The sequence below is a fragment of the Helobdella robusta genome, assembly GCF_000326865.2.
Source record: "Helobdella robusta unplaced genomic scaffold HELROscaffold_17, whole genome shotgun sequence".
NCBI classification, from domain to species: domain Eukaryota; kingdom Metazoa; phylum Annelida; class Clitellata; order Rhynchobdellida; family Glossiphoniidae; genus Helobdella; species Helobdella robusta.
This window is the reverse complement of record NW_008703942.1, coordinates 569,890-595,067: the sequence shown is the minus strand read 5'-3', so window position 1 is coordinate 595,067 and position 25,178 is coordinate 569,890. Positions and strand designations below refer to the sequence as shown.

The following is a 25,178-nucleotide window of genomic DNA, read 5'->3' as shown; positions in this document are numbered from 1 at the left end:
TGTGTGTTTGTTTGTTTGTGTGTGTGTGTTTGTTTGTTTGTTTGTGTCAGTCGGTTTGCCTTCTAATTTCTCTTTCTCGTCACGTATATTCATTATAAACTATATTGGCATTCATTTGGTACCTGTCTTTCATTATACAGGTTTGCTCGCTGTCACGCATTTAAATCGCTATATATGTATATGTATATATATATATATATATATATATATATATATATATAGTTATACTAACATTTTTACTGTTTCAATCATAGTGTCATTTTCAAAATTTGTATTACTCATACAATGTATATATATATATATATATATATATATATATATATATATATATATGTGTGTGTGTGTGTGTGTGTGTGTGTGTACATTTGTATATATATATATCACATATATCATAAGATAGTTATTTGTAGTTTACTACATTAATTTATAACTATCGCAATATGATTTACCTATGTTATGGCCTGTTTTGTTACTGTTAATTTATTTATTTGTGTTTGCTAGCTGTTATAAACAAATCAATTGAATAAAATGACAACAATAAATAGGGAATTCTGTTATCAATCTAAAATACACGAACCACCATTCAGTCCCAACAGAAACAGTGACGATGATGACGCCAGTAGCAACATTTTATTGATTAAAAACAAAAAACAATTAAACTCCAATGGAAACATATCCTTTTTTGGAATAATTAAGGCAGGTAAAAAATGTGTAAAAGTTAATAAAACTCCCAAGACGAGGAAGGGATTTGAAGGAATGGTCGCCGACGTTCCTGATCAGGTTTGTTAGTCCAAGTCCCATTGATATTTTCGATCTGTTTACGATTGATCATGTGTTGGTTGATTGATATAACTATCGAATACTGATGTCGTCTCTAATGATTTTTTTTTTTTTTCATTTCATTACTTATTTACTTATTGACCACAATTGAATTATTTGTTATTATCATAAAATAAAACAGGTTGACTCAGTTAATTTGCCAACATTCGATCGAATTGAATGGTGTGATGAAATTATCAGTCTTGAAGAGCTGGTATCGCGTTCTACTCCTTTTCCTGTTATTATCAAAGTTATGAATGTTAAGCCATGGAAAAACATCCAAAGTGGACAGGTTTTCTATTATTTATCATCACTGTTGGTTACCATATATAGATGGCCTGTATATTTATTTGTTTATCCAATTATTTATTCACGTTTGGTAGCATTTATTCAACATTTAGTCTTATTTTAACGAAAGATAACGTGAAAAGCTTGTCCAAATCGTCTGCTAAAAAAATTTAGCCTAACCTGAAAATTATTAAAAATAAGAATCGGACCAAACCATCAGACGAGCATATAATACTCATGTATACTTTGGCATACATCCGTCCTATTAAGACACTGCTCAATCATTAGGCGTACCTATCTGATTCGAACGTAACCTATTTTATTGCGGTGTCACAGCCATTTATCCCTTAATTCTTAAAATTAAAAAGAATTTTTAAAAAATATTAAAAGCACAAAAATCAATTTAATTAAAAAAGAACAAATTAACATGTTTTCTACTCAATTATTCAAATTTTGAAGTTGACATTAATAACACCCAAAAATTTAGTGTTTGATGCTCCATCAATCAGGCATTGAGCAGCGAGTGCTACTGCAAGATCTCAAAACAAAGGATCTGTTTAGCATCTCACGTGAATCAAAATTACAAATTAGAAGAAAAGTTGATGGCACAGAAATTAATTTGGAAGACGTTTTTTCTACACGCAAACCTTCTGATGAAGTAATAGTCATGATAAATAACGTCAACGCCGTTGAAAAAGATGACATTCTGGCTGGCCGTGAAATTATTCTGAAACAATTAGTTTCTTCAACCTATGTTGTTTGTAGCTCAATCAGTGCTGGTTTGTTGTTTAACAATTTTAATTTTGAAGTATTTTGAGTATTTATCATTTATGAGAAACACCTCAACTCTTACATTTTACACAATATCAAAATATTAAACAAAAGAAAGGTAAAGATGACGAGAAGTGTGCAAAAATGTGTCTTTTCAGAGATAAAATATAAACTAGAATGAAATAAAAGTCATTACTCGCATAGCAGGAAATTCATGTGTAGCCTGATATTGTATAAAATATGAGCTGCAGAACTGTGTAGAAACTAAAAAAGATAACCGTGTTCCTGTGTGGGTGCACCATAGAAAACGATATGATTATTTTAACTAAAATTCATAAATTTTAAAATGTTTAAGATCTAGAGTGTTGTTTTTTTTATTGATAGGATGGATTGACCAATCGCAACTTAAAATTTTGCCATGCACGTCTGACATAACAGTGAAGTTGGCCTCAAGATTACGAGCAGGAGGCGTTGATGAGTGGGACGACTACATATCATCACTGAGTAGATCCGTGAGACACAGGTTGATTGACGGCATCAGAGGTTACGAAGGTTAGAAAATTTACGTTGAAACTTACCTTACTCAATAAAACAATGAACGATTTTTATCACCCAAAGAAATTTTAGTTGAACATATCGAACATTCGACAACAAATAGAAGCTATACTTACGAAAATGTGCAAATAATAAACGATCAATCGACAATACATGAGAAGGTTGCTGTAAAGGATTCCAACAAACTTAGAATGTACGAGAATGTTTATATCAGCAATACTGACACTTCCCAAATCGTTCACACGAGTAATATAGACCAAGTGAATGGCCTGAATGGTAACAATGATAAAGACAAATTCGATCATAGTCATGACAGCAAAAATCAGGGTAATAGTGATCGGCTTTGTTATACATCCGTCATTTATTCTAATTCAAGCAGACCTGACGCAACACTGAAACCATCAAAAGTGAAACCTACAACTCCGACACAATCACAGTCGTCAACGGTGACATCACCGATTCCAGCGTCAAAAACGAAAGAGAAACCACAAATATTACCTAAAAAAACAAAACCAGTCCTTAAAATACCTTCAAAAAGTTCGTCAAAGTTGGTACAAGCCTCTAGCAACAATCGCCTTCATCCAGAGTACCAAGCAGGTTTGACCAAAGTAGATACACCTTCACACAAACCAAGAGGTGAACCATCACGTCCAGAAACCAAACAAATCATTAAGTCAAAGCCAACGTCTTCAAAACAACCATCACCATTCAAAGACTTAAAAAACCACTAACAGCTTTCAGCTTTCACAAAATAATTACGAAAAATACTGTTAAGTTAGTTAACATTCATTAAGAACTCTTGGACATAATGACAACTTTTTTTATAAAAATAAACAACAAAATATTTGTATAAAAATAAATTTTAAAAACTTAAATTACATTCAAATTATTAATTACAAAAATATTTAAAAATAAAACAGCCATGCATATAAATGAATACTGCACTGAAAATATTTTTCGTCAACATAATTTTTATTTAATTAGCGTAAACGATCAATGTAAAAAAAAACCTCCAATATGCTTATGAAGGCATTTCTGCAAGCACCTAGTGTTTCAAGTGTTATCAATATATATATATATATATTAGAGATGCACCAAAGTTTATTCATTATTCGGCCCGAAGTCGAATACAAAATTTAAAGCTAATACGGAAAATTTTGAAACATAAATACGAGACGATTGAAATAAATTATTTTAAACATTTTAATTTTTACATAAAGTGCTCAAAAGCTGGCTTTCTAAATTTCGGTTAACTGGCTCTTCAAATGGCCGATGTCACATTTCAACTTCTTGCCAAACAATCTGTTAATCTCTAACTTGAATAAATAAATAAATGTATATATATATATATATATATATATATATGTATGTATATATATATAATTTGTATATATTTATAGCATATAAATAAATTTATAGCTTAAATATAATATTAAATAAGGACAAATAGGCATGATGAACATACATAAGCGCACATATAATACATACTTTACTAAGTAGCTCACTTACACTTAATAATATTTCGCAACGCAAGATTTGATTTCGCATTTTCAAATTAATAATATGAAAGATTCTGAATACACTGTAATGAACAGTGGAGTATAAAATTTAAACCAAAACGATGTTTTCTCTTATGAGGTTAAACATTGTAAATTACAAATTAAAAGAAAATTGTAAATTACAACCTTGAGCGAGGCATTTGTGCATTACAAAAAAAAATTATATGATTTCTAGCAATGTAAATAATAAAAGTTAACTAATGGCAAAACGAAAATATTTTTCGGATTATGATTATTATTGTTAATGTTAATTTATGATTTCGGCTTTAATTGGTACACGCACTTAACGACATGATACTGGGAAAATGTAGGTGCCAGGCTCCAAAAATATACAGTTGTTCACAAACATTCATTATACACAAATATAAAATTATAAACGTATTAATAATATAACAATGCAATTTCATTTTAACTAATAACCAATAAATGTTGGCACAATTTTTAAGAGCAAGTAAAATAAAAATCATCCATAAAAAAACGAAATGAACGTAAATAGATATTTATACATCAAATTGAAAAGTTTCAATAATCAAAACATAAAAATATGATGCAATACAAAAAACTTGACCAAAAATAATAAATCTAATTTGTAAATTTTTTTGGAAAAAATTCAAAGGTATGTTGTAGAACATATTACATTTAAATAAAAAATAATGTAACCAATTCAGTTGAAAAAGTTGGTTCAGCCACATGTAAAATTGGATGTAAATTCAATCAATCAATCGACAATTGACAATAAAAATTCATAATTTTTTTACGCAAACGAACCAAAAGCAAACAATTAGTGTGATATGAGTGTTATTGAAATATTAAAAGTAGCATCAATCAAAGTAAGGGGTATTGTGACAATGACTACGTGCAAAATATAAAAGAATAATAAAATGTTATGAAAATTTTTCCGAAATTTGTAAACCTAAACTGGGTATCACAATGAAGGGGAAAGATTATCACGCGCATTAATGTAGAGAGGCTCATCATCTTCCTTCTGGCTGACCCGCCTCCTTTTCGGAGGATTCAACAAGACCTCCAACCTGTTAACCAGATCCGTAAATGTTGGTCGCCGTTCAGGAATTTCGAGCCAGCAATCGTTCATCATGGCATACCTGTCATAAAAAATTACGTCCTTGAGTAGAAACAGTCCAAATAATGTGTTTAATTAATTAGTAACGTTAACTGGTTTATCATACTAACGTTTTCAAGAAAATTTATTTTTGACATGAATGAATCTTTATCAAAACCATCTAGCTCAAATATTCAAAATAGAAACAAAGTTGTCGTTTGTAAAAGTTTGTAAAAAATAAAATAGTCTACAAATAATAAGAAAGAACTATTAGCTAATAAGTTTAAACTGAATAAAGTGTAAAGCAATCAATTTTCTACAGGACACATCACTTGAAAAATAATATATACTAACACGTTTGGCGGACAGTATTTAGGCTTTTTGAGTCTTTTTCCAGAATTTAAGAATGAGGTGATTTGTTGAGGAGGTAAATCAGGGTAGGGAACAACCCCGCGTGTCATCAACTCCCACAAAAGAACACCATACGACCACTTTAGAGATAATTGAAAGAAATACAAACAATAATGAAACGAGCAGAATTATAAATAAATCAAACATTCAAATTTTTAAAACTATCGATCAATAAAAACAACGAAACAATCAAATTATTGGCATGATGCTTAAAAAATTACCACGAATTCTCTATTAAATCAAAAAATGACGATTTAGATTTTAGAAGAATCATTTTCAGACTGAAGCGCTGATGAAGCTGCGATTACAAAAATTTAAGAGAATGGACGAAAGAATGTGCCCAAAAAACACAGCGTCCAGTATAAAATTTATTATAGGATCCATAAAAGCTTTAAAACGCTAAAACTTTAAATCTTTTATAAAATACTTTTAAAACTTTTATAAAATTTATTATAGGATCCATAAAAGCTTTAAAACGCTAAAACTTTTTTAAACTAGAAATTTTTATATTAATATGATGAGACCATAAGACTTTCTACAAGGCATAACATAACATCTTCCTGACAGTCCCTCATATAAAAATAACACAAACCACGTCGGATTTCGTTGTGAACAAGAAGTTTTCAAGGCTTTCAATTGCCATCCATTTTATTGGCAGACGAACAAATTTAGAAGCGTTGTTTGAGAAATATTCTATTTCATGAAGTTCAGTGGTCAGTCCAAAATCGGAAACTTTCACTGTGAGATTTTCATCCAGCCTTAAAAAGGTATCGTTGTGTTAGAGTTGATTAATTCATTAGTAACCATTAATCACTAACATTCATTCATGGATTATTAATGCATTCATCAACGATTCATATCTTAATAAAAAATAATGGCATTTTTCATATATTACAAACATGAAATATGTAAAATTTAGCAGTCTAGCAGTGATATCATCTGAATTAAAACTACTGGAAAATATTAAATAAAATATATACATATGTCGTGGAATCACCCTAGCAACCAATTTTAATTTATTATGTTCCTAAAATAAAATTAGTTCACGATTTAAAGCCTACAAAATTATAAATAAAAATAAAGTCATAGTGATGAATTAAAGAGTAAGACCTCTGATAATTAAAACAAACAAAAATAAAATACTTACAAACAATTTCTGGCCGCAAGTTCCCTGTGTACAAAGTTTAAATTTGATAAGTATGCCATTCCTCCAGCCACTTGTTGAGCCAACTGCAACAATTGTCGAGCTGTAAAGTTCTGCAACGTTGTTGTTTAATTTTATGCCAATGATTGAAGATTACAACAATTCAAACACCAACGTAAGCAAGTACAAATCTTCAGCTGAACTCAACAAAAGTTATATCAAGTGTTTACAATTGAAAATGGATTATTTGTTTATAAGCAGTTCCTGACTGAGACGATAAATTAGCAAAAAATTCCAAACAGGTGACTAAGATTGACTACAGTAACGGATAAATATGAAGCCTATATTATTACCAAGCAATTGTTCTGCCATTATAACAAATCAATCAATGCGTTAACTTCACACCATACTTCCTATGCGTACAAATCTACAAGTGACCTTAGATTTGTCTTTAATATACGATCTAAGATCTCCATTGCTCATATAGGGTAGTACAATCCACGGTTCTTTTCGGAACCCTACACAGATTGCCATGACGACAAGAACATGTTCATGTCTGAAGTTGTTCATGATGGATGAATCGCGGACAATGGTGTCGATCATCTTCTCGCTCAAATTCTCTTCTGTTAATCATCAAAAATTTAACTGACATTGTTAAAAATTACTTACATAAAATATTTAATTTTAAAAAAATATTTAATTTCTATTATCACAATAAAATTTCGAGCACGTCTATGAAAAAAGCGATCAGTACATTTAAAAGACTACCGACCCTCAATGACCTTGACACAAACTGTTTGACCTTCACATCCATTCGCTATTGGAGATTTCATATTTGCTAAGTGAACTCTGGTGAAACAACCTGTAAAACAAAACAACCGTTACCTATAGAATTGCAAGCACGAAAAATATAATGATGACGTATCATGCAATGGCACAACAAAAACATCTTCCATTAGAAGGTCATAACGAGCTAGCTACAAAGCATGGTTGTAATTTATTAGGAAGCCACAAAGAATCGCATAAGGTTATATTGAAACAAACCCCTCCCAATAAGATGGAGCAGTTGGACTTGTTGGAGATCTATGCAAACATTCCGTGCAACATTCCTTAGTCTGACACTCTCCATTCGATTCAAAACTTCGTTCAAATACGTAGCATCATCTGCATGTGAGCAATAGGCAGAAAACGTTAACGAGGTAAAAACTAAAAAAGCTATTTATCCTATTGAACATAAATCAGAAAAATATTCAATTTGAAAATCGATAAGAATACCTTTTTTAGACATAGATAGACAGACAGACAGAGATTAATAGATAAGAATACCTTTCTTAGACAGACAGGTAGACAGACAGACAGAAACAGAAAAACAGATAGATAGATATATAGATGGATGGATGAATGAAACGATGGACGGATACCTTTATTGTCACATATGCTCTGGCCATTGGCAAATGTATCCAACGCCGTATGATGTGGAGGTGTGAAAGGCAGATAACGGCTGTTCGGTGGAGTCGAGATTTCTGATAGTGGGACATGGGTGGTGGAGGTGTCTGCTGGCTTCAAGAGAAAAGTTCTCTTCTTGCTGTAAACAGAAAAATAAAACAATTTTCAAATGTAAATGTGAAAAAATTAAAAAAGCGACTTTCCACAGAGAGCCTGGGCATTTAAAGCTAGTAAATTTTCTTATCTTATCTGTATTTGTCTCCTTACATTAAGTTATGTACGTAACGTTTCTTACTTGCTCAAATTTTCATCAAAGTTTTTGAATGTATAATCAATTATTTAATAGATCAGTTGATCAATAAATCAACCAACCAACCAACCAACCAACCAACCAACCAACCAACCAACCAACCAACCAACCAACCAATCAATCATTTGATTTATTAGTTCTTATATTATTATCATTTCTTCCTCCTTTATTACTAACGAAATCATACAACATCTTACTTCTTCAATCTGTTCCTCCTTCTCCTGAAGTAGCAAATGAGTAGAATGATGACGACCACCAACGTGGTGATGACAGCCAAAGTGATGACGATGATCATCAACAAATGCGACTGCACTTTGCTCCTGTATACTACATTTCCCAAAAATCTTTTGTAATTGCCCAGGGTGACCTGCCATCATGTGAACAGCAAATTTAACAGTCACCATTTATTCATTCATTCATTCATTAGAACGCTTTTGATAATATTATTAGTTTTTGTTATTACCATCAGACGAGATTAGTTCTGACTGCATCACCAAGGAGCATTTTCATTCAGTTCGGGAAAGATTGTTTTTTATTCTCATAATTTTTAATCAATACAGAATAACATCTTAAATGCAGAACTGCACTAAGACTACCGTAGTGGACAAAAGGCAAATTCAAAACAAAATTAATGATTAAAAATTAAAGCACATATAATAGTTTTGTAAGTCACACACGCACACACACGCGCGCACACACACACAACAAATCTTTCATTGATACTTACAACAACTTCGGCATTTTCATGTTCATCTAGCACGATTTTGCTTTCATCTGGTAAGGAGCACATGATGCATGAATCATTGATAAACTTGTGTGCAATGCATGGGGCACCACCGACTTCGATGATGAGGTCAGTGAACGAATGCAGCACAGACAAATTTTCACCCTGTACACGCGAGGAAGAAAGGTATCTAATTAAACTTTTACGCATAAATAAATTAAATAACCGTTTGGTTTCAATTTAACTAAGAATTCTTATATATAACAAATAAAGCTCATTAAGTAACACTGAGCCTAATGACCAATGACATTTCGTCAGAAACTGTGTGACCCTAAAAAAGAAGCATTGAAAAACCAACTCAACATATCTCAGTAATAATGCATGGTATCAAAATGTTACTTAATTAAATAAATTAAAACTTTACTAACATCGATATACAAAATATGGTTTCTTTGTTTGTCGTAAACAAAAGGTTTATCATGAAAGAATGTGATGATGGGATCTTGAGCATATTGAATCATCCTGTCTAACTTGATTAAGGGTTTGACACCATCCATGATGAGGCCACAGTGCAAGTTAGCCGGTAGTTTTATGTCATAACCGCTGAGATCGGGTGTGAAGCACTCCAAAAAGCTGCTGGTGTGAGTTATTTTGCAGCCCTGTGCAATCATTCGCAAAAATTAAATTCTATAAAATAAAAAAAACTAATTTAACGCCAATAAACTCATCAGAAAACATAAACTGACCGCAGAGACGTAGTGGGAATCATTGAGGTGCACAAGGAACTGCGGGTGCTGTACAATTTTCAAATTTGAGCCCCTGATGACCACAATGTTGCCCCCGCTGTTTGACAATAGGTAATAAATATTTAATGGTTTAAAAAATTCATGTAGCGAAATGCTTGGGCTGTTGCATTCTTTGTTGGCGTCAAAAATTTAAGCCTGGTAGCATTTCGCTTATATAACATTTCTCGGCTGTTAACCTTAGTAAAGAAAACTGGGGATCGATGGTGTTGACGCTGGGATCGTCTAGGTAGTTGTATTTCACAAATTCAGTTGACTTGAGCAACATGACGCCATCAATGAAAACGTCCACATTCACCTGTGCCGTTGCATCGTTCGGTGGCGTCAGAAATTTCAGCTCGGTAGCATTTCGCCTAGTTGAATAAATGATTTCAATTGAAGTTTTTCAATTACAAAAGGCCATTATCAATCAATATCAATTCTAAAGATACAAATGGCAAAACAACCAGTGAGTCGGGGTAATTATCAGGATAATTATATATTATATATACATCCGTGAACAGTAAATATGAACTGACCAAACGACATCCACTTTCTTCTTGTTGATCTTGACAAAAGCAGAACTTCCATAATGTAGAAGGTTGCCGTAAACCGTGACTGAAGTGTTACCTGACCTGGGCCCCTTGACTGGGTGCAAGCTCAGCAGATCTGGATTCTTTGTGACAAAAAATCTTTCTATTAAACTCAATTATATCTTTTGGATAAATTTAAAAAGTGAGAACCTTGAAAACGAAGTTGACTGAAGATTTGACAGAATATTTGGAGGCTAAAGTTACGGGAACTGAAGAGTCAACTGATGACGGCTCTACAATGCAGCTGATCCTATTTTTTGATATTTTATTCATTTTCTAAGACATAACTTTCACTTTGAAAAAATTAATAAAATTAAATAAAACTTGAACACTTTTTTTATTTCAAATAATGTACGCAAACATGTTCGGTAGAGAAGACAATAACCAGGTCTAATTTAAAAAAAAGTAAAAAGAACTACGCATGTATGTATTTGCATATGCATGTGTACAGTTTGAATGTGTGCAGTGCATGAGTGATGAGCTCCCTTACAATGAGGCGTTTCGTTCTTCTTCCCGTTAAATGAAGAAGGCCTGATGCTTCGAGCACAAGAAGCTCGGTGTAGGTTTGTCTAAAGCAAACCTTTATCGAGATTATGAATGGCTCTATGGCCTATGTTCGTGTTTTCATCTGAGTGTAGCATAAGTGTATCAAGTTAACGAATCAGTGATATATTGAGAGATTGAATGATAAAGGCGTCGTCTGTTTTCCTAGAAACGTAGGTGGCCGGTATTGAGTAGTGCCATTGCGGGATCGATTTCGGGTGCGTTTTACGGGATGCTGACATCCAATTTAGGTTTTTAGTTTTTCTAATCGACAATCTATTTTTGCTTGTGCATTATGGCGCGTGTTGACTGCTCGTTTTTATTTCTGGCCTTTGACGGGTTTGTTTTATTTGATTTTATTGGTTTAAATGGTATGTATGTTTTTAATTTTACCGCACTTTTACAACATTAATATAATATTTATTGCTGTAAACACTTTTTTAATGTTTTTTTGAAAATAAAAGCAAAAAAATAACTAGCATTACAAAAAGCCTAATTAAAAGAGTGTTTTTAAATATTCTGCTTGAAACAAACAAACGAATGAACGCCGAACAAACTAAAAAATAAACAAACAAAAACTTGATATTTAAAAAAAAATTAAATAAGCGAATTGTTTGCAGTGGAAAAAATACTTTACAATGAAAAACCTTTTTGCTGGCAGAAACAAATCACTGGTTTGTTTTGAGTAGTTGCAAAACTTTTCACCAACTTTGACATACGAGTCCAACAGCTGAAACGGTAAATTGATTCCGTTTAGGGTCAAGACAGTGCCAACACTGTTCAAAGGTGCACCGGGAGGTTCCAACTATGTTTTATTTCGAAAAAGCAGAATATTAACAAAACTTTATCTATGGCGAACAAATTATTTATTCTTCTGAAAAAATTAAAAAATGAAAAGATAAATTGTTCACCGAATTAATAAGAGGATTGGTACAAAAACTTGAAGTCCCATGGACGTAATGAACAGGACATTGGTGAGTGCAGAATGAATTATCACAAAACACGCAATTGAACCTGCGATCCAGCAATAAACATTCACCACATGAATCAGCTAGGGCACGACAGTTATAAACTTCAGCTGTCAAATATTATTAATGTATGTCAACTTGTTGAATGATGTGTGTTACAAAAACATTGACAAGTATGTGTGCAAAAAAAAAGACAAATGCGTTTGTGTCATAAAAGAATGAATAAGCGTATGCTATATAAAGATGAATAAGTATGACGAGGAATTCAACGTGAAGTGAATTATTCTGATATGCTATTTTTAACATAATTTCAATTTATATTCTTATGTTATGTTAAACACATAAATTTATTATTAAATAACATTGTCAATGAGCGTCCTATTAAATAGAATATAAAAAACCCATCCCCGACAATCAGCCACTGCTTTAATCATTACATTACTTTGTGGCTCAAATTAACAAACATTAATCATTATCATTAACCGATATTATCCAACCCATTAAGCAGAGTATTTGCTTACGTAGAATTCTGCTATCTGATCACAAAATTATTATACAACACTTTTAATGTACAAGAACAATATTCCCAACTTATTTAATTGACACTTCAAAATCATATCGAGAAATATATTCAACACTAGATAACGCCAGATAGAAACATAAATAATTATAGAGCGTAAATAATTTCAATAAATAACATTAGGAAACTTAATGTTCAGTTTATCATGAAACGGTTGGAAGTACCTGTCAATATTTGAGGGTTTTCAATGACATGCTTTCCCCAGGCTATGTTCACAGCCATTTCATTCAACGCCTTGGGGACAGATTCTTTCATGATCTATCAACAAACAATTTTAAACTTTATTTATAAAATTTATTCATTCATCAATGAATGCTGATTTAACTTCCATATAATTCTGTAACTAATTTTTTGTTTACAAATGATCTTTGGTTCCGAAATACAAAAGCTGAATAAACTTGTTACACGGCCAAAAAAAGTTTGAGGATGGAAAATTTAAAAAATGTAAATGGTAAATAAAACACAAAACTGCTACTCCACTGCCTTTTCTAATTTGTTCAGCAATCATCAGTTGAGCAATAAAATTATTACAGATAAAAAATATTAAAGAAAAAATAATTTTTGAATGTAATTTTAATAATTGCAAATAAATGAAAAATTACACAAAAAATAAAAACAAATTAGATGCGTTTTTGAAGTTACCAGAACGTGACAGGTAATTTTCCAAACGTCGTCACTCGTTAAAGTAGGATCATCTGGCATCTTGCTGGCGGTGGACATAGCAGGTGGGGGAAGAAGTGCACCCTCAAAATTGGCACTACGTGCTGTTGTAGTTGTCGTTGCGGGCATGTCCGTGTTTTTCAGAGGTTGGGAAACTAACGCAGGGAAGGTGAATGCACCTATCATGCAGTGCAGGCCTTCTTTTATTTGAAAATCCTGCAAAAGAAAAAGAAAACTAACTTTTAACATAGCAATTCATTATCACTTAATTTAAAAAAATAATGAGTTCAAGAATATCTTGGAGTAGAATGTGCCATATCCATCTGTATGTTTATTTAATAATTTAAATGGGAATGATGAAAAAACGGAGCAAACCTTAAGATAGCTGGCATATATTTCGATGGTTGTGTTGGTGCTAGCAGGAATGAGATAACGAAATTGTTGAAGTTCTTGCTGGGAGCAAGGTTGCTCAAGCAGGTGGGAGGAGTCAATTTTTGGCTTAATGTTATATTTGCCCAACAATAACGGACATTTGAACAAGATGGAATTCTGAAATATTAAACACAAAGATGGCGGAAACATTAATTTTATATTGTTATAAAAAAAAAATATAGAAGCATAACATTCAAACCACTGATGGTGATGATGTGTAGTGAGGACAAACTTGAATGGCTTCAGCTTTCATAAGGCACATATGCATCTGTGGACACCAGATGCAGGCATTCGTGGAGTAACACTTGGAACAACTGCTTAGCATAATAAACATCTTCACTTTTTGTTATAAAAAAATTATGTAAGTAAATTTATAATATTAACTGATATGACAGACCTTTTGAATTTGTTGCATTCAAACAGTGAAACTTCAGAAGAAGCCAGGTGAATGTTACTATACAAGAGTACAACCTTCATCACACCTACCACTGTTCAATTTTATTGCTTCAATGTGAATAATTAATTATAAACAATCTTAATGCTGATTAAAATAAAATAATGTTATTCAATTTACTATAAATTTGTATGCTAAAATTAGTTGTAATGTTATAAAACAAACGAAGAACAGACTAATATCATCTCTGTTGATGAATTCAGTAGGCAGATGAGAGAAGTTGGAACAGTGAACAAAAATTTTTCCATGAGCATCTCTTCTGACTTCAGCTGGCACGGCAACTGGTTTGACAAAAATATCATTACTTTCAACTGCACATTCCAAAGCACTATCCAAGGCAGGCAAATGTGACACTTCAAGTTTGAACTGTTTGAGATCAATTAATATATTCCCGTTTACAGTGTATTCTGCAGTGTAACAAAAATCTTTATGATAGTTATTCCAATCATGGTTGTAGGTTCATCATAATTAACGACTATAGCTAATTTTTAAACAAGAAAACAGAATTTTACAGAACAGCTAACTTTAAATTGAGAGCTTAAAAAATTAAATTGAACGATGTGACAAAAACTTCAAAACTTATTATTAAAGAAAACCATTTAGCAATGAAACAACTAGAGCAGGTAAAATTAGAAAATGTGATTAATTACTGACAGAGGTGTTATGGGCCGACTGAACGGCTATTGCGTCAGGAAGTGTGCTTAAAACTGTGATGCATGTCGTGAGCCACAAAAATGTTGGCAACGTTTCAGATGCAGGCAAGGTTGACAAACGCACGGATGGATCGACTCCTTTCAGAACATCATCCGAATGATCCAGACCTCTTCTTAGAACCGATGATGAGCATTCTTTTTCTAATGAACAGCTGTGTAGAAGAGGCAATGAATCAATGAATATTAATCACCACCAACCTTCAAATCATCATCAATAATTGCACGTGCAAATTAATTATGCCAGAATGTAATTAGAGAGCTTAACAATATCTTACAACTGCAATAATTTTAATTACCATCATCAACAGCAACAATAATAACCTACCTAATTATTATAGCTGATGGCTAGTGTTGATGTAATTTATCATCAGACACAACAAAATGATTGATAGTTGCCAACTCACATATTTTTGTTGAAGCACCAAGCACATGACGACACCTGGACGCATTTCTCACACGAGGTATATTGGGCACATTCAATTTTCATTGAAACCAACTGTTCAATTTTATCATCAAATATGAATTATTCGGTTATATGAGAAAAAAAACCTTGAACCATTTTCATGTTTTCAGAAGTTTAAAGCCCTACTCAGGCTCAGCAGGGAACAACAAGCAAAAAGTTAATATTATAAAAGAAAGAGAAGAGGCAAACATACAAAAATTACGTGTTAGTTATTACCTTCAATCTTGTCAAACTCATTTTAAACTTAACAGATCACAGCTTGTGACATCTAACTTTTTTATATTCTTTTTTTTTATTTTATTTATTTTACATTTTTTATTTTCTTAAAACTGATATCAGCTCATTATTCAACTTAATTTTATTTATTTGCACAAATAATCTCTTGACAAAAATCTTTTGTCAATTAAAAATAATCAGAAAGTAGCAAGAAACTTGAATGCTTACACTGTTTGCGGAGAGGATTAAAATTTCATCATTGAGACCAGATTGCACCTGAATGATGTTTGATTCCAATTTAGATGGAAAATGTTTGTGAGCATAGTCAATAATTTCCAAAGATGGCATCAGTGCTTTTTTCCTGAAAACTTCATTTTCTGTGGAAATCGTGAACTGTTTGTTGGGTGGATCAGTGTAAATGTTGAAAATTTGAATTGAAAATTTGATTAGTAAAGCAGAAATATGTTATAATAGGACAGATTAGCAGTGCACTTTAGGACATCCAGTTAAACTTTATTCAATTATTAGCTCCATAGTATGTGTTAAGTTTCAATTATATAAAGCTGTCATTAAAAGAATAAATAATTAAACATTTGGAAACGTTGAAAGAAGAAACAAATTTTTTTAACCTTTTTATTAATTATATAAAAGATTGAATGTATTCATAATCAATCATTTTAAATATCCTAAACACACAACCAACACAAACAAACAACTACATACACCACATACACACACGCACACGTACAAACAGACACACACACACTCACAGACTAATTTTAAACTGTTCAATGTAAGTCTCACTTTTTAAAAAGTGTAAAATATGCAAAACAAACATCACATACATATCACATGTACATATAAAGCCTAGCGATGTTGATAATATTTCAAGGGAGATATGCAAGTTAATATAGAGAGAGATACATTTAATATATTAAAGATTAACCATTTTAGCATTTGAAATTGAAAGAAAAAATAATTACTATTCCACAATATTCAACAATTTTAATTATGAAAAAAATATATCTTTAATAGTAGAAAAGTTTTAAAATATAATGTGGCACAAAATAACAGTTTCCAACATTTTATGTTTCCCATTAAGGAAGCTATAAATAATTGAAAAGCATCTTTCATTTCTTTTCTATTTTCATAACTAGATGAAAAAAATTCTAATAAATTTTTATTCAACGAGCAATCTTCAGATATAAATTTTTAGTAAAAAAAATTATTTCCATATTTAAAATATTCAAAAAACACCAAAAAATACTTTTTTTATGGTGTCATCTGGACAGAGAATGAACAGCCCTTCATGGTACATTACTATTTTAGAACCAACTGACATCGAAGGTGTCACCACTTTACTGAAACATTCAGCATCACCAACATGGGTCATTGTAATGTTATTGGTGCTGTATACTGATTGAGTCAAATCACAATAGGAATCCAAAGTAGAATGCTGTTAAGTAAATGATGGATTAATTCAAATAAATGTTTTACATTTGAAAAAATAATCCAATTTACCGTTTCATCACCAACACATTTTTTCCCAGATGAAACGTCAAAAAAATTTAACTCAGTGAACCCCTCTCCTCCTTTTTGGAAACAACTTCTAAGAGCTTCTTCAACCTTCAGTTGGATGTCATTAACAGTTACATGGCATACACGAGAGTGTTCAAACATGGCATAGATATCATCACCATCATGAACCACAGAGTCAACCAATTTCAAAGTAGAATTACCTACGGAACACTGAAGAGGCATCATAACTGTAGAACCTTTGTTATTCAAGCAGGCCCACAAAACATACGAACTATTACCATTACGACCACTACCATCGTTGACTATGTTATATAAATAACTACCACGTACAAAAGAATATATAATTCTGTTGTAAAATAATTTAGTATTACTACTTCTAACAAGATGTCGCTCATTTAAAATGTCAAATGAAGTAGTATCTATTGATAGCAATAAATCTCTAGTTGATGATGACGTCACTAAAATCAATCCCCCTGCAACATCATTTGATGGAAAAAATATGTAAGTTGTATTTGCATCGGCACGAACCATAGATGAAACATTGCAAAGTGCGTTTCTATATTTCAAATTGACATTAGTTATGATACAAGTATTAAAAAATCCACATATGAATACAAAATTTCCATCACTAAAAATAGGTCGCAGCAGCTGAGGTTTTTTAAGTTTTAGTAGGAGTTCATCGTCGCTATCATTGCCCACCACATCCTTCCTGTCATCAGCTATGTGACCGCAAAAATCCATCAACGAACAGGCTTCGTGAGAGCATATCTGATTAAATACCTCCTTAGTTAGAATAAATTCATCAGCAGTTTTATTCAAATTAAAATCTAATTTGGCTATGAGATTTTCTGCACCCACAAAAATAGCTGACAAATTTCTATCCACCAAGAACTGAGTCAACTTTTCATCTTCATATTTACGTACGTTCACGACTTTGCACAAATTAAACGGTATAAAATTAGCGTGAATAATAAAAAAACCAATATAATAAAAATAATAGTTCATTATATCTTTTTATTAGAAACAAGCACCTATCACAAGTCAAGAGTTAAAGAAAGGGGTGAGAGTAAGAACCCCCATTGCAGTTTATAAAATAAACAAAACTATAGTTGAATAAAGTTAGATGTTTGACATTCAATCAATAATAAAAAATTTATTAGCGCTATTTATTTCGTTTAAAAACGAGATAAGATATCGTTTACAAATGATTGATGGATAAGAAAAAATCAATCAATCAATCAAACAATTAGTTTATAAAGCGTTATTTCCGCAATATTCAACAGCGTTCTTTAATGAATTTTACAAACAGATTGGTCTCGAGAATTTTTTAAGTGATGAAGAAGTAGTCAGAGAAGGAGGTAGAGATTTCCAGAGAAAAGGGCCAGAAAAAATAAATGCAGATTTAGCAAGAGTGTTTAACACAAGCTAAGAAAAGTGAGAACAAGAAGACGATCGTAAACCGGGGCGTTTTGGTTCAATTAATATATCTGATAAGTACATAGGAAATAATTTAGATTGAGACTTAGACATAAATGTTTCAAATTTTAAAAATTATTCTATATTTTATAGGTAGCCAACGCAAGAGAACAAGATATGGAGATAAATGAGAAAAGAAAGGGGCACGAGCGACTAGACGAGCAGCAGAGTTAAAAGCTTTACTTAAAGGATAGAGTGTAGAATCAGGAAGACCATAGTAGAGCAAGCTAAAATAATCAATCCTAGATTCGACTAATCGAAGTAACGAGAAGGAGAAGAGTAGGATCGTCAAGAAAAGGTAAAAATTTTTTATTCTACGTAGATGAAAGTAAGAACTTCTAGCAACATTAATCTTATAAAATAAAGACAGTAGAATCAAAGATAAAGCCTAGACTACGAAACTTGTGAGAAACATCAAGAGTTTTAGAATCAAGTAAGATAATAAGAGGAATAGTAATAGAGTGTTTAGATTTATTAAAACAAATTAATTACAAAACAGAATGCATGTACAAAATGGTCAAACCGGAGATTAGAGCGTTAGATGCATAAACTTTAAAAACTTTAACCTTAAACTAAATTTTTTTATTAATGTACCTAATTCTATTCAAATGGTCAAAAAACTTGTGTTTTTGCGTATATATAGAGTATATACACGATATATTCTATATATATGGTTTGTTGTAAGTTTTAAAAAGTACCGCAAACCTTACAATCAGTACACATCTCCTGTTAACACTCAAAATGACCTATCAGGCTCTGGCTGGAGCATATGACGGAATATAGTTAATAAGCATTCGTACCGTTTTACCGCCATTATTTTAAATAAGTTCTGTTTTTTAAGAAAAAGACACTTCTATTCTATGGTGACGTCATTTGCAAAGTGTTATTTAACATCATTTCCTAAATTCCTACAATTGTTTCATATATAAACAGCAAATAAATAAATCACTTTTTAAACATTTATTAACTGTTTCATTTAAATTGCATAAACTAAGTAAAAGGCGTGGTGTGAATGATGAAATGAATTTCAAAAGGCGTCACGCGAAAAACGCTTGGATAAAAAAATTATTCGGTGGTCTGGTAACGTCATAGATCTCAAGCCGCATCTATCGGTAGGAATATTTATTAATTTAGTTATTTTTTTATTTGGCCATATTTAAATTCTAAATTGTTTTATTTACAATTTAACGTTGCTAAAACATTACATTCAATATCAATTTATCAAAAAACTACTTTTTGATAACACTCCTTTCATTAACATAATGGTGGAGACCGGTAGGTTGAACCAATTGGGTAAATTTGCTCATTCATAAAAAATATCGGTTCGCGTTTTCTAATTCCAACCATTAATGCATATAGAACTAGCTGAGTTAATCTGCCATATTTATGTCGGCGAATTGTCAATGTCGCTTACGTGATTTTGCCGTTTTCGAGTAATTTTCAGTCGATGACGTGATTGTTCCAAAAATATGATTGCAAAAGAATAAATAGTTTTACTATACATATTTTTGTAGTTTTATCCAGTAAAACAGTTCGTACTTCATTTCACGTCTTGATAACATTTTAATGAGGCTACAGTTGAAATGCTAGGATGACCACGGTTGAGACATGTTGAACCGTATTTATATAAGTCCAACATGTAAAAGTGTGCTTATTTTTGAAGCAGGATAAATCAAAATTGTCAGTTGTCAGACTGCAAAAAACTGTATGAAAACGTTGTGAGCGATATTTTTAATAAAACTCAGTAAAACATCAGTTTTTACAAGAAAACATTGCTTAAGTAGAAAATCGACCGAAAATCGACGTAAAAAGCAAAAAATAGGTCGCCGCTAGCTTAATTTTGGCCCTCCGTCAAGTTGTCTAAATCCATTGCCGAGAAAAGGCCCTAGAGGTGGAATGAGTGTTTGTGTCTGAGTGTTTGTCCGAGCGACATTGCTTAGATATTGTAAGAAATACAACAATGCTCAGAATTCTGCGTTGACAAGTTTCAGTGTTGGTTACATACAGACAGTCAAAAAATTGTTTCTACTGATGACGAAGCATGTTTGCTTGGTAAAACACTTGAAGCTGATTGGTTTTCTGGATTTATGAAGACAAACCTCTCAGTCAGAGAACCTGAGGCGATACCTACTGTTCGGACAATAAGCATCAATAGATCAAATTTGTCCTCATTTTTTGATAACTTGTCAGCAGTCTATGAACGTTATAAGTTTGGACCTCAGGCTATATGTGCAAAACATTGACAAAACAGGAATTAATTACTATGGTACATCGTCCTTGCAGGATTGTCAGAAATGTTTCAAGTTGGTGCTATTGTTTTGCAAGAACGTGATCACTCTGGCCGTTATTGTTAATGTTAATTAATAAATTTTTTATTTTATAATATTTCTGTATAGCAAAAAATTGCTTAAATCAGTCATTAAATACTGGTTCAACATGCCCAGATGTTTGGATCAATATACCCGGTGAACGGGGTAGATTGAACCGCACGACACGCTTGCAAATATAATAATAATAATGCCATTTATGAGCGCCCTATGCATGGCGTCAGAGGCGCCCGGATAAACAAGTGTCAGCACGGCCACCAAAGGCCTGTTCAAACAGATGCTGCTTCAATCGCTTTTTAAACGTTTCTATTGATGATTGTTGACGGATGATGAGTGGCAAACTGTTGCATATTGATGGTGAGCAAATAGTCTAATAGTGTTATATTTTTCCAATCCAATTCCACAATCAAAGCTAAAATCGTAAAAAATAGTTTTTTATAAAAATGCTGGCGGATTCGGATTAAAAGCTGGCGAACTTGAGCGGATAGGAACGTTGCGGACTAAACCGATTGCGAACTTTGGCGTTTTGCAGGTTTGGACAGTGGCGGTTTAAAAAAATTTGTCTGTATAGGGCTATACGCTAGAGCCTGTAGGAAGTAAAAATGCCATGGTAATAGCGTTGCATGAGAATTTTGATCGAACGATCGACTTTCGCCAGAAATTTTATTGCTGGTACCAGAAGCGTCTACAGAAAATTCTCAATTGGTTTTTTACATAAAAAAAAATCAAATTTCCTTTCCTTCCAAACTGTATTGATAACTATAAAAATCAATTAACAGATTTTTAAAAGTAATGATCAACGAAATCAAGATCTAAGCCATGAAAAAGCAAATCAGATAAGGACGAGATTTTTCAAACATGTTTTTACAGGAAATTAAAAGTTTAACAACATCGTTAACAATTAAATCACAAGCTTTAAACAGATTTCCTTTCCTTAATAAATTAAGTTTTTATCTAGAATTTCAATAAATATTTGATACTGTATAAAGTAATAAATGCATCTTAAAAGCATTCATATTAAGCGTGAGATGGTTGGAAGGTGGGCTCACATGCTGTCATCAATTACGTCAAACAAAATTATCACTCAATGTATTTAAGCCTATATATAAAGCACTTATATTATAAAGATTACAGACTTGGTTGAACATCGCAAACATAAAAGTGGCTTGAAGACTATGTTTTTGAAATTGCAATACTGAAGAAAAATATGCCATCATTCATCATTAGTTTATTGAGGCTACGTTTCTAAAGTAAAATCATAAATTAACTGATATTGCAAACAATAACTGTACTGTAGATAACAAGCAAAATTCTTAATGGATTGCTGAGGCATGCCATAAAAAAAGTCACACTGCATGGAAATGAAAGCTGTAACAAATTAAGAGTGAAAGGATGACAAAAAAGATTTTAAAAACTAATTACAAAAAACAGGACAAAGCCAGGGTGACAAAAAAATCAATACAACTGGACAAAATATATAAATAGAAAATGTAATAAGAAGTAAAGCACAACGTAAGGATAGATACGTAGGCAATAGCGTATGGTAACAGGAAGGCGAGGCCAGGGGTAGATTCCACGCCACCTTCCCCGAACGTTCCTCTCGTTTTCTCATCATCGGAATAAAAATTGGACAGCAAGCTGTAATGCAAAAATATAACATACTCAGCAGATTAAAACCAATAATTTATTGCACATGTACATAATGCTCCAGTTAACAAAAAAAGCACAAAGACAAACTTGTACATATACAAACCTATCTTTAATTTTAAATCTTTCAAAAATCCAGTTCTTGAAGGATTCGCTAGTTACCGGGACTTGTGAGAACTCAATGCGCTTCATATGAATGTGTATGGTCATATCTCCTTTAAATAAATCTGTTTAGTTATAAATAGATATTTTATAAATTTTATGACCCTTGTTTCTAAAAAATGATAGAACATTTATACTAATACATCAGATAAACCAATTGAGCAGACAAATAAAGAATGTTAAACAATGAGTAACCGAGATAGGAAGGAGATGGAAGTCTGTTGGTTATGAATTGAGTTTCAGTTGTTGTATGGGAAAGAGTAGACGAAAATGCAATTGTTACGTCGTAAATTGCATCAATCTTTTTCTTCAAAACATCAACACAAAGTGAAAAAGCTTTCAAACGTGGTGTCAATAAATGTTTAAATGCTGGAAGATCTGTTTTATCAACGTTTTAATCCATGAAAAATTTTTAAATTTGAAAATTACAAAACAGAAGGTAACAAAATCATAAATTAAAATTAAGCCATCCAGTATTACCATAAAATAATGGGAAATAAGTTTAAATGTATCAAAGAAAAAGCTACTGATATGCATGAAATTTGATAAGTTTGGGAACATTAATAATGTAAGAATCAATCAATCAATCAATCTTTATTTTGCATCCAGAGACCCGGTTTCCCGAGGTAGGACGTTACAATGTAAGAAAACTTAGCAAAGTAACAGCTCAGCAATAATTAAATAAAATACTGCTCACTGTGATCTAATGTGTACTGCTGAGCTTTCCGGATAGCCTGAGGATTGCCTGGATTTAATCTGTGACCTTCTGGATATATCACTAACCAAAACTGAATTTAATCAATTATTTAATATTAAGTGAAAAAAATTTTTATAGATAAACATTTAAAAATTGAAATAAATTTACTATTGACAACTGTTAGTAGCATTTTCTGTTACACTTATATTAAAAAGATAAAAAAATGAATGTCCATTGAAGATACAACACAAGAAAATAAACCAACTACAGCCATATCAAGAAATAGAAAGAGAGAGAGAGAGAGGGAAACAAACATAGTGGAATTAAAAAAAAAATGATACATGAGGAAAAAAATTATTCATGCAAGTACAATAAAATTCAATGATCTAGCTTGGTATTTCTGCGCCAAATTGAAGTTTTAAAAATTTTCTTGTAAAAAGATAATGTTTTTCTTAGACACTTCACTAATAAAAAAAACATTCAAATACTAAGATGAAAATAAATTTGAGATGAGCCAAGCCAAAATGCAAATAATTCTACTGACAGGATTATCTTGACGGTTGAACTTATCCAGCTGAGTAACATATTGTTCAGAGTCAAACTGTCCTCCTCTCTTCACATAGATGTATCCGTGCTGAAAGTTCATCAAACCCCCATTATAAAAATAGATAGCTGGCAATACAATGGACGTCATTTAAATTAGTTTCAGATTCATAACATTCTCCAAAACAGAAGAGAAGAATACAAAAGCAAAACAACTAAAAAACAAGCAATTATCAACCTTTTTAAAATGAAAGCCATACATTGGAATGTATTTAAGTGAATCTTTCAAAATGAACCTCGTTCTATTTGAAGCAGAAGCTCTTTCAGCTAGCATTGCCATCACTACCCAGTCAACTGAGATTATGAATTAAAAATCATCGATGAAGTCAGTAGTCACTTTCAAAGATTAAAAAAATGAATGAAATTATCTCTTATACTAACGAAGGCATTGATGATTACTGAAATACACAACATTTTCTTTACGGTTGAAAATCTCTTTGTGGTCTCCATACAAAACTAGCTTAAATAAAAATGAAAAATTCACATTAAGATTTTCAAATCTAATCAAATGATACTATACATTAATAAAATAAAAATTTACATTACAACCCAGTTAAATGCAGACATACCTTGGCCCCTGCCACAACTTCAAAGAAAAACACGAGGTACTTCTGATATGTTCCATAAAGGAAGTTGTTGGTGACATCATAGTACTTCTCCTCAATGAAATATGTAAGAATTCTTAACAGGAACCAGATCATTGAGTAGAGTGGAGCAACTCCGAGTAACAAAAATGCTGTGACAGCATATTTCAAGGCACATACAAACATATCAAGTGCTTTCAAAAAACTTACAATTTTATAACTTATTTTATAATTTTATTTATTAAAATATGGTGTATAATCTTTATTTTGTTTGATCTGATACACACAAATAAAGGTTGCTTTTTGTATCTACGATTTGGCAAAAAAGTTTCATTATCATTTCTTTATAGTTTATAATAATATATTAAGTGATCTGATCATGAATCTTCATTTCATAAACTACATTAGTATTATTTTAATTAAAGAAATTAAATTTATTACAAATAACCTTAAGAATCACAGATCAGATTAACATAATCATAAATAATAAAAAAATTATTAATTTTAAAACTAATCTTCTAATAATCTAATATAATTTAAGTAATCATTAATAATGACTAATCTAATGATTAGATTTTAATTTAATCACTCTATTCTATATATTTCTATAATTTATAAATGAATTAAAATATAAATATAAAAAAATTAAATA

At 31.6% G+C, this 25,178-nt stretch overlaps 3 protein-coding genes across 3 annotated transcripts; 1 reads left to right on the top strand and 2 right to left on the bottom strand.

Moving 5' to 3' along the window:
- Positions 1-528: 528 nt before the first annotated feature.
- HELRODRAFT_170057 (hypothetical protein) lies at positions 529-3,164 on the top strand (the record flags this gene model as incomplete). The annotated part of the gene is made up of 5 exons (XM_009015880.1): positions 529-780; positions 962-1,111; positions 1,595-1,886; positions 2,263-2,430; positions 2,497-3,164. 5 exons carry the CDS (start codon positions 529-531, stop codon positions 3,162-3,164), a joined length of 1,530 nt encoding a protein of 509 aa, XP_009014128.1.
- Positions 3,165-4,452: 1,288 nt separating this feature from the next.
- On the bottom strand, positions 4,453-7,210 carry HELRODRAFT_110475 (hypothetical protein; the record flags this gene model as incomplete). Its single annotated transcript, XM_009015879.1, has 5 exons — positions 4,453-5,095; positions 5,407-5,543; positions 6,056-6,221; positions 6,611-6,720; positions 7,046-7,210. The coding sequence occupies 5 exons, from the start codon at positions 7,208-7,210 to the stop codon at positions 4,918-4,920; spliced, it is 756 nt and encodes a 251-aa protein (XP_009014127.1). The 3' UTR covers positions 4,453-4,917.
- Positions 7,211-22,495: 15,285 nt separating this feature from the next.
- On the bottom strand, positions 22,496-24,712 carry HELRODRAFT_75793 (hypothetical protein; the record flags this gene model as incomplete). The annotated part of the gene is made up of 7 exons (XM_009015878.1): positions 22,496-22,707; positions 22,838-23,020; positions 23,340-23,430; positions 23,884-23,973; positions 24,121-24,236; positions 24,324-24,402; positions 24,512-24,712. 7 exons carry the CDS (start codon positions 24,710-24,712, stop codon positions 22,496-22,498), a joined length of 972 nt encoding a protein of 323 aa, XP_009014126.1.
- Between the last annotated feature and the right edge of the window lie 466 nt (positions 24,713-25,178).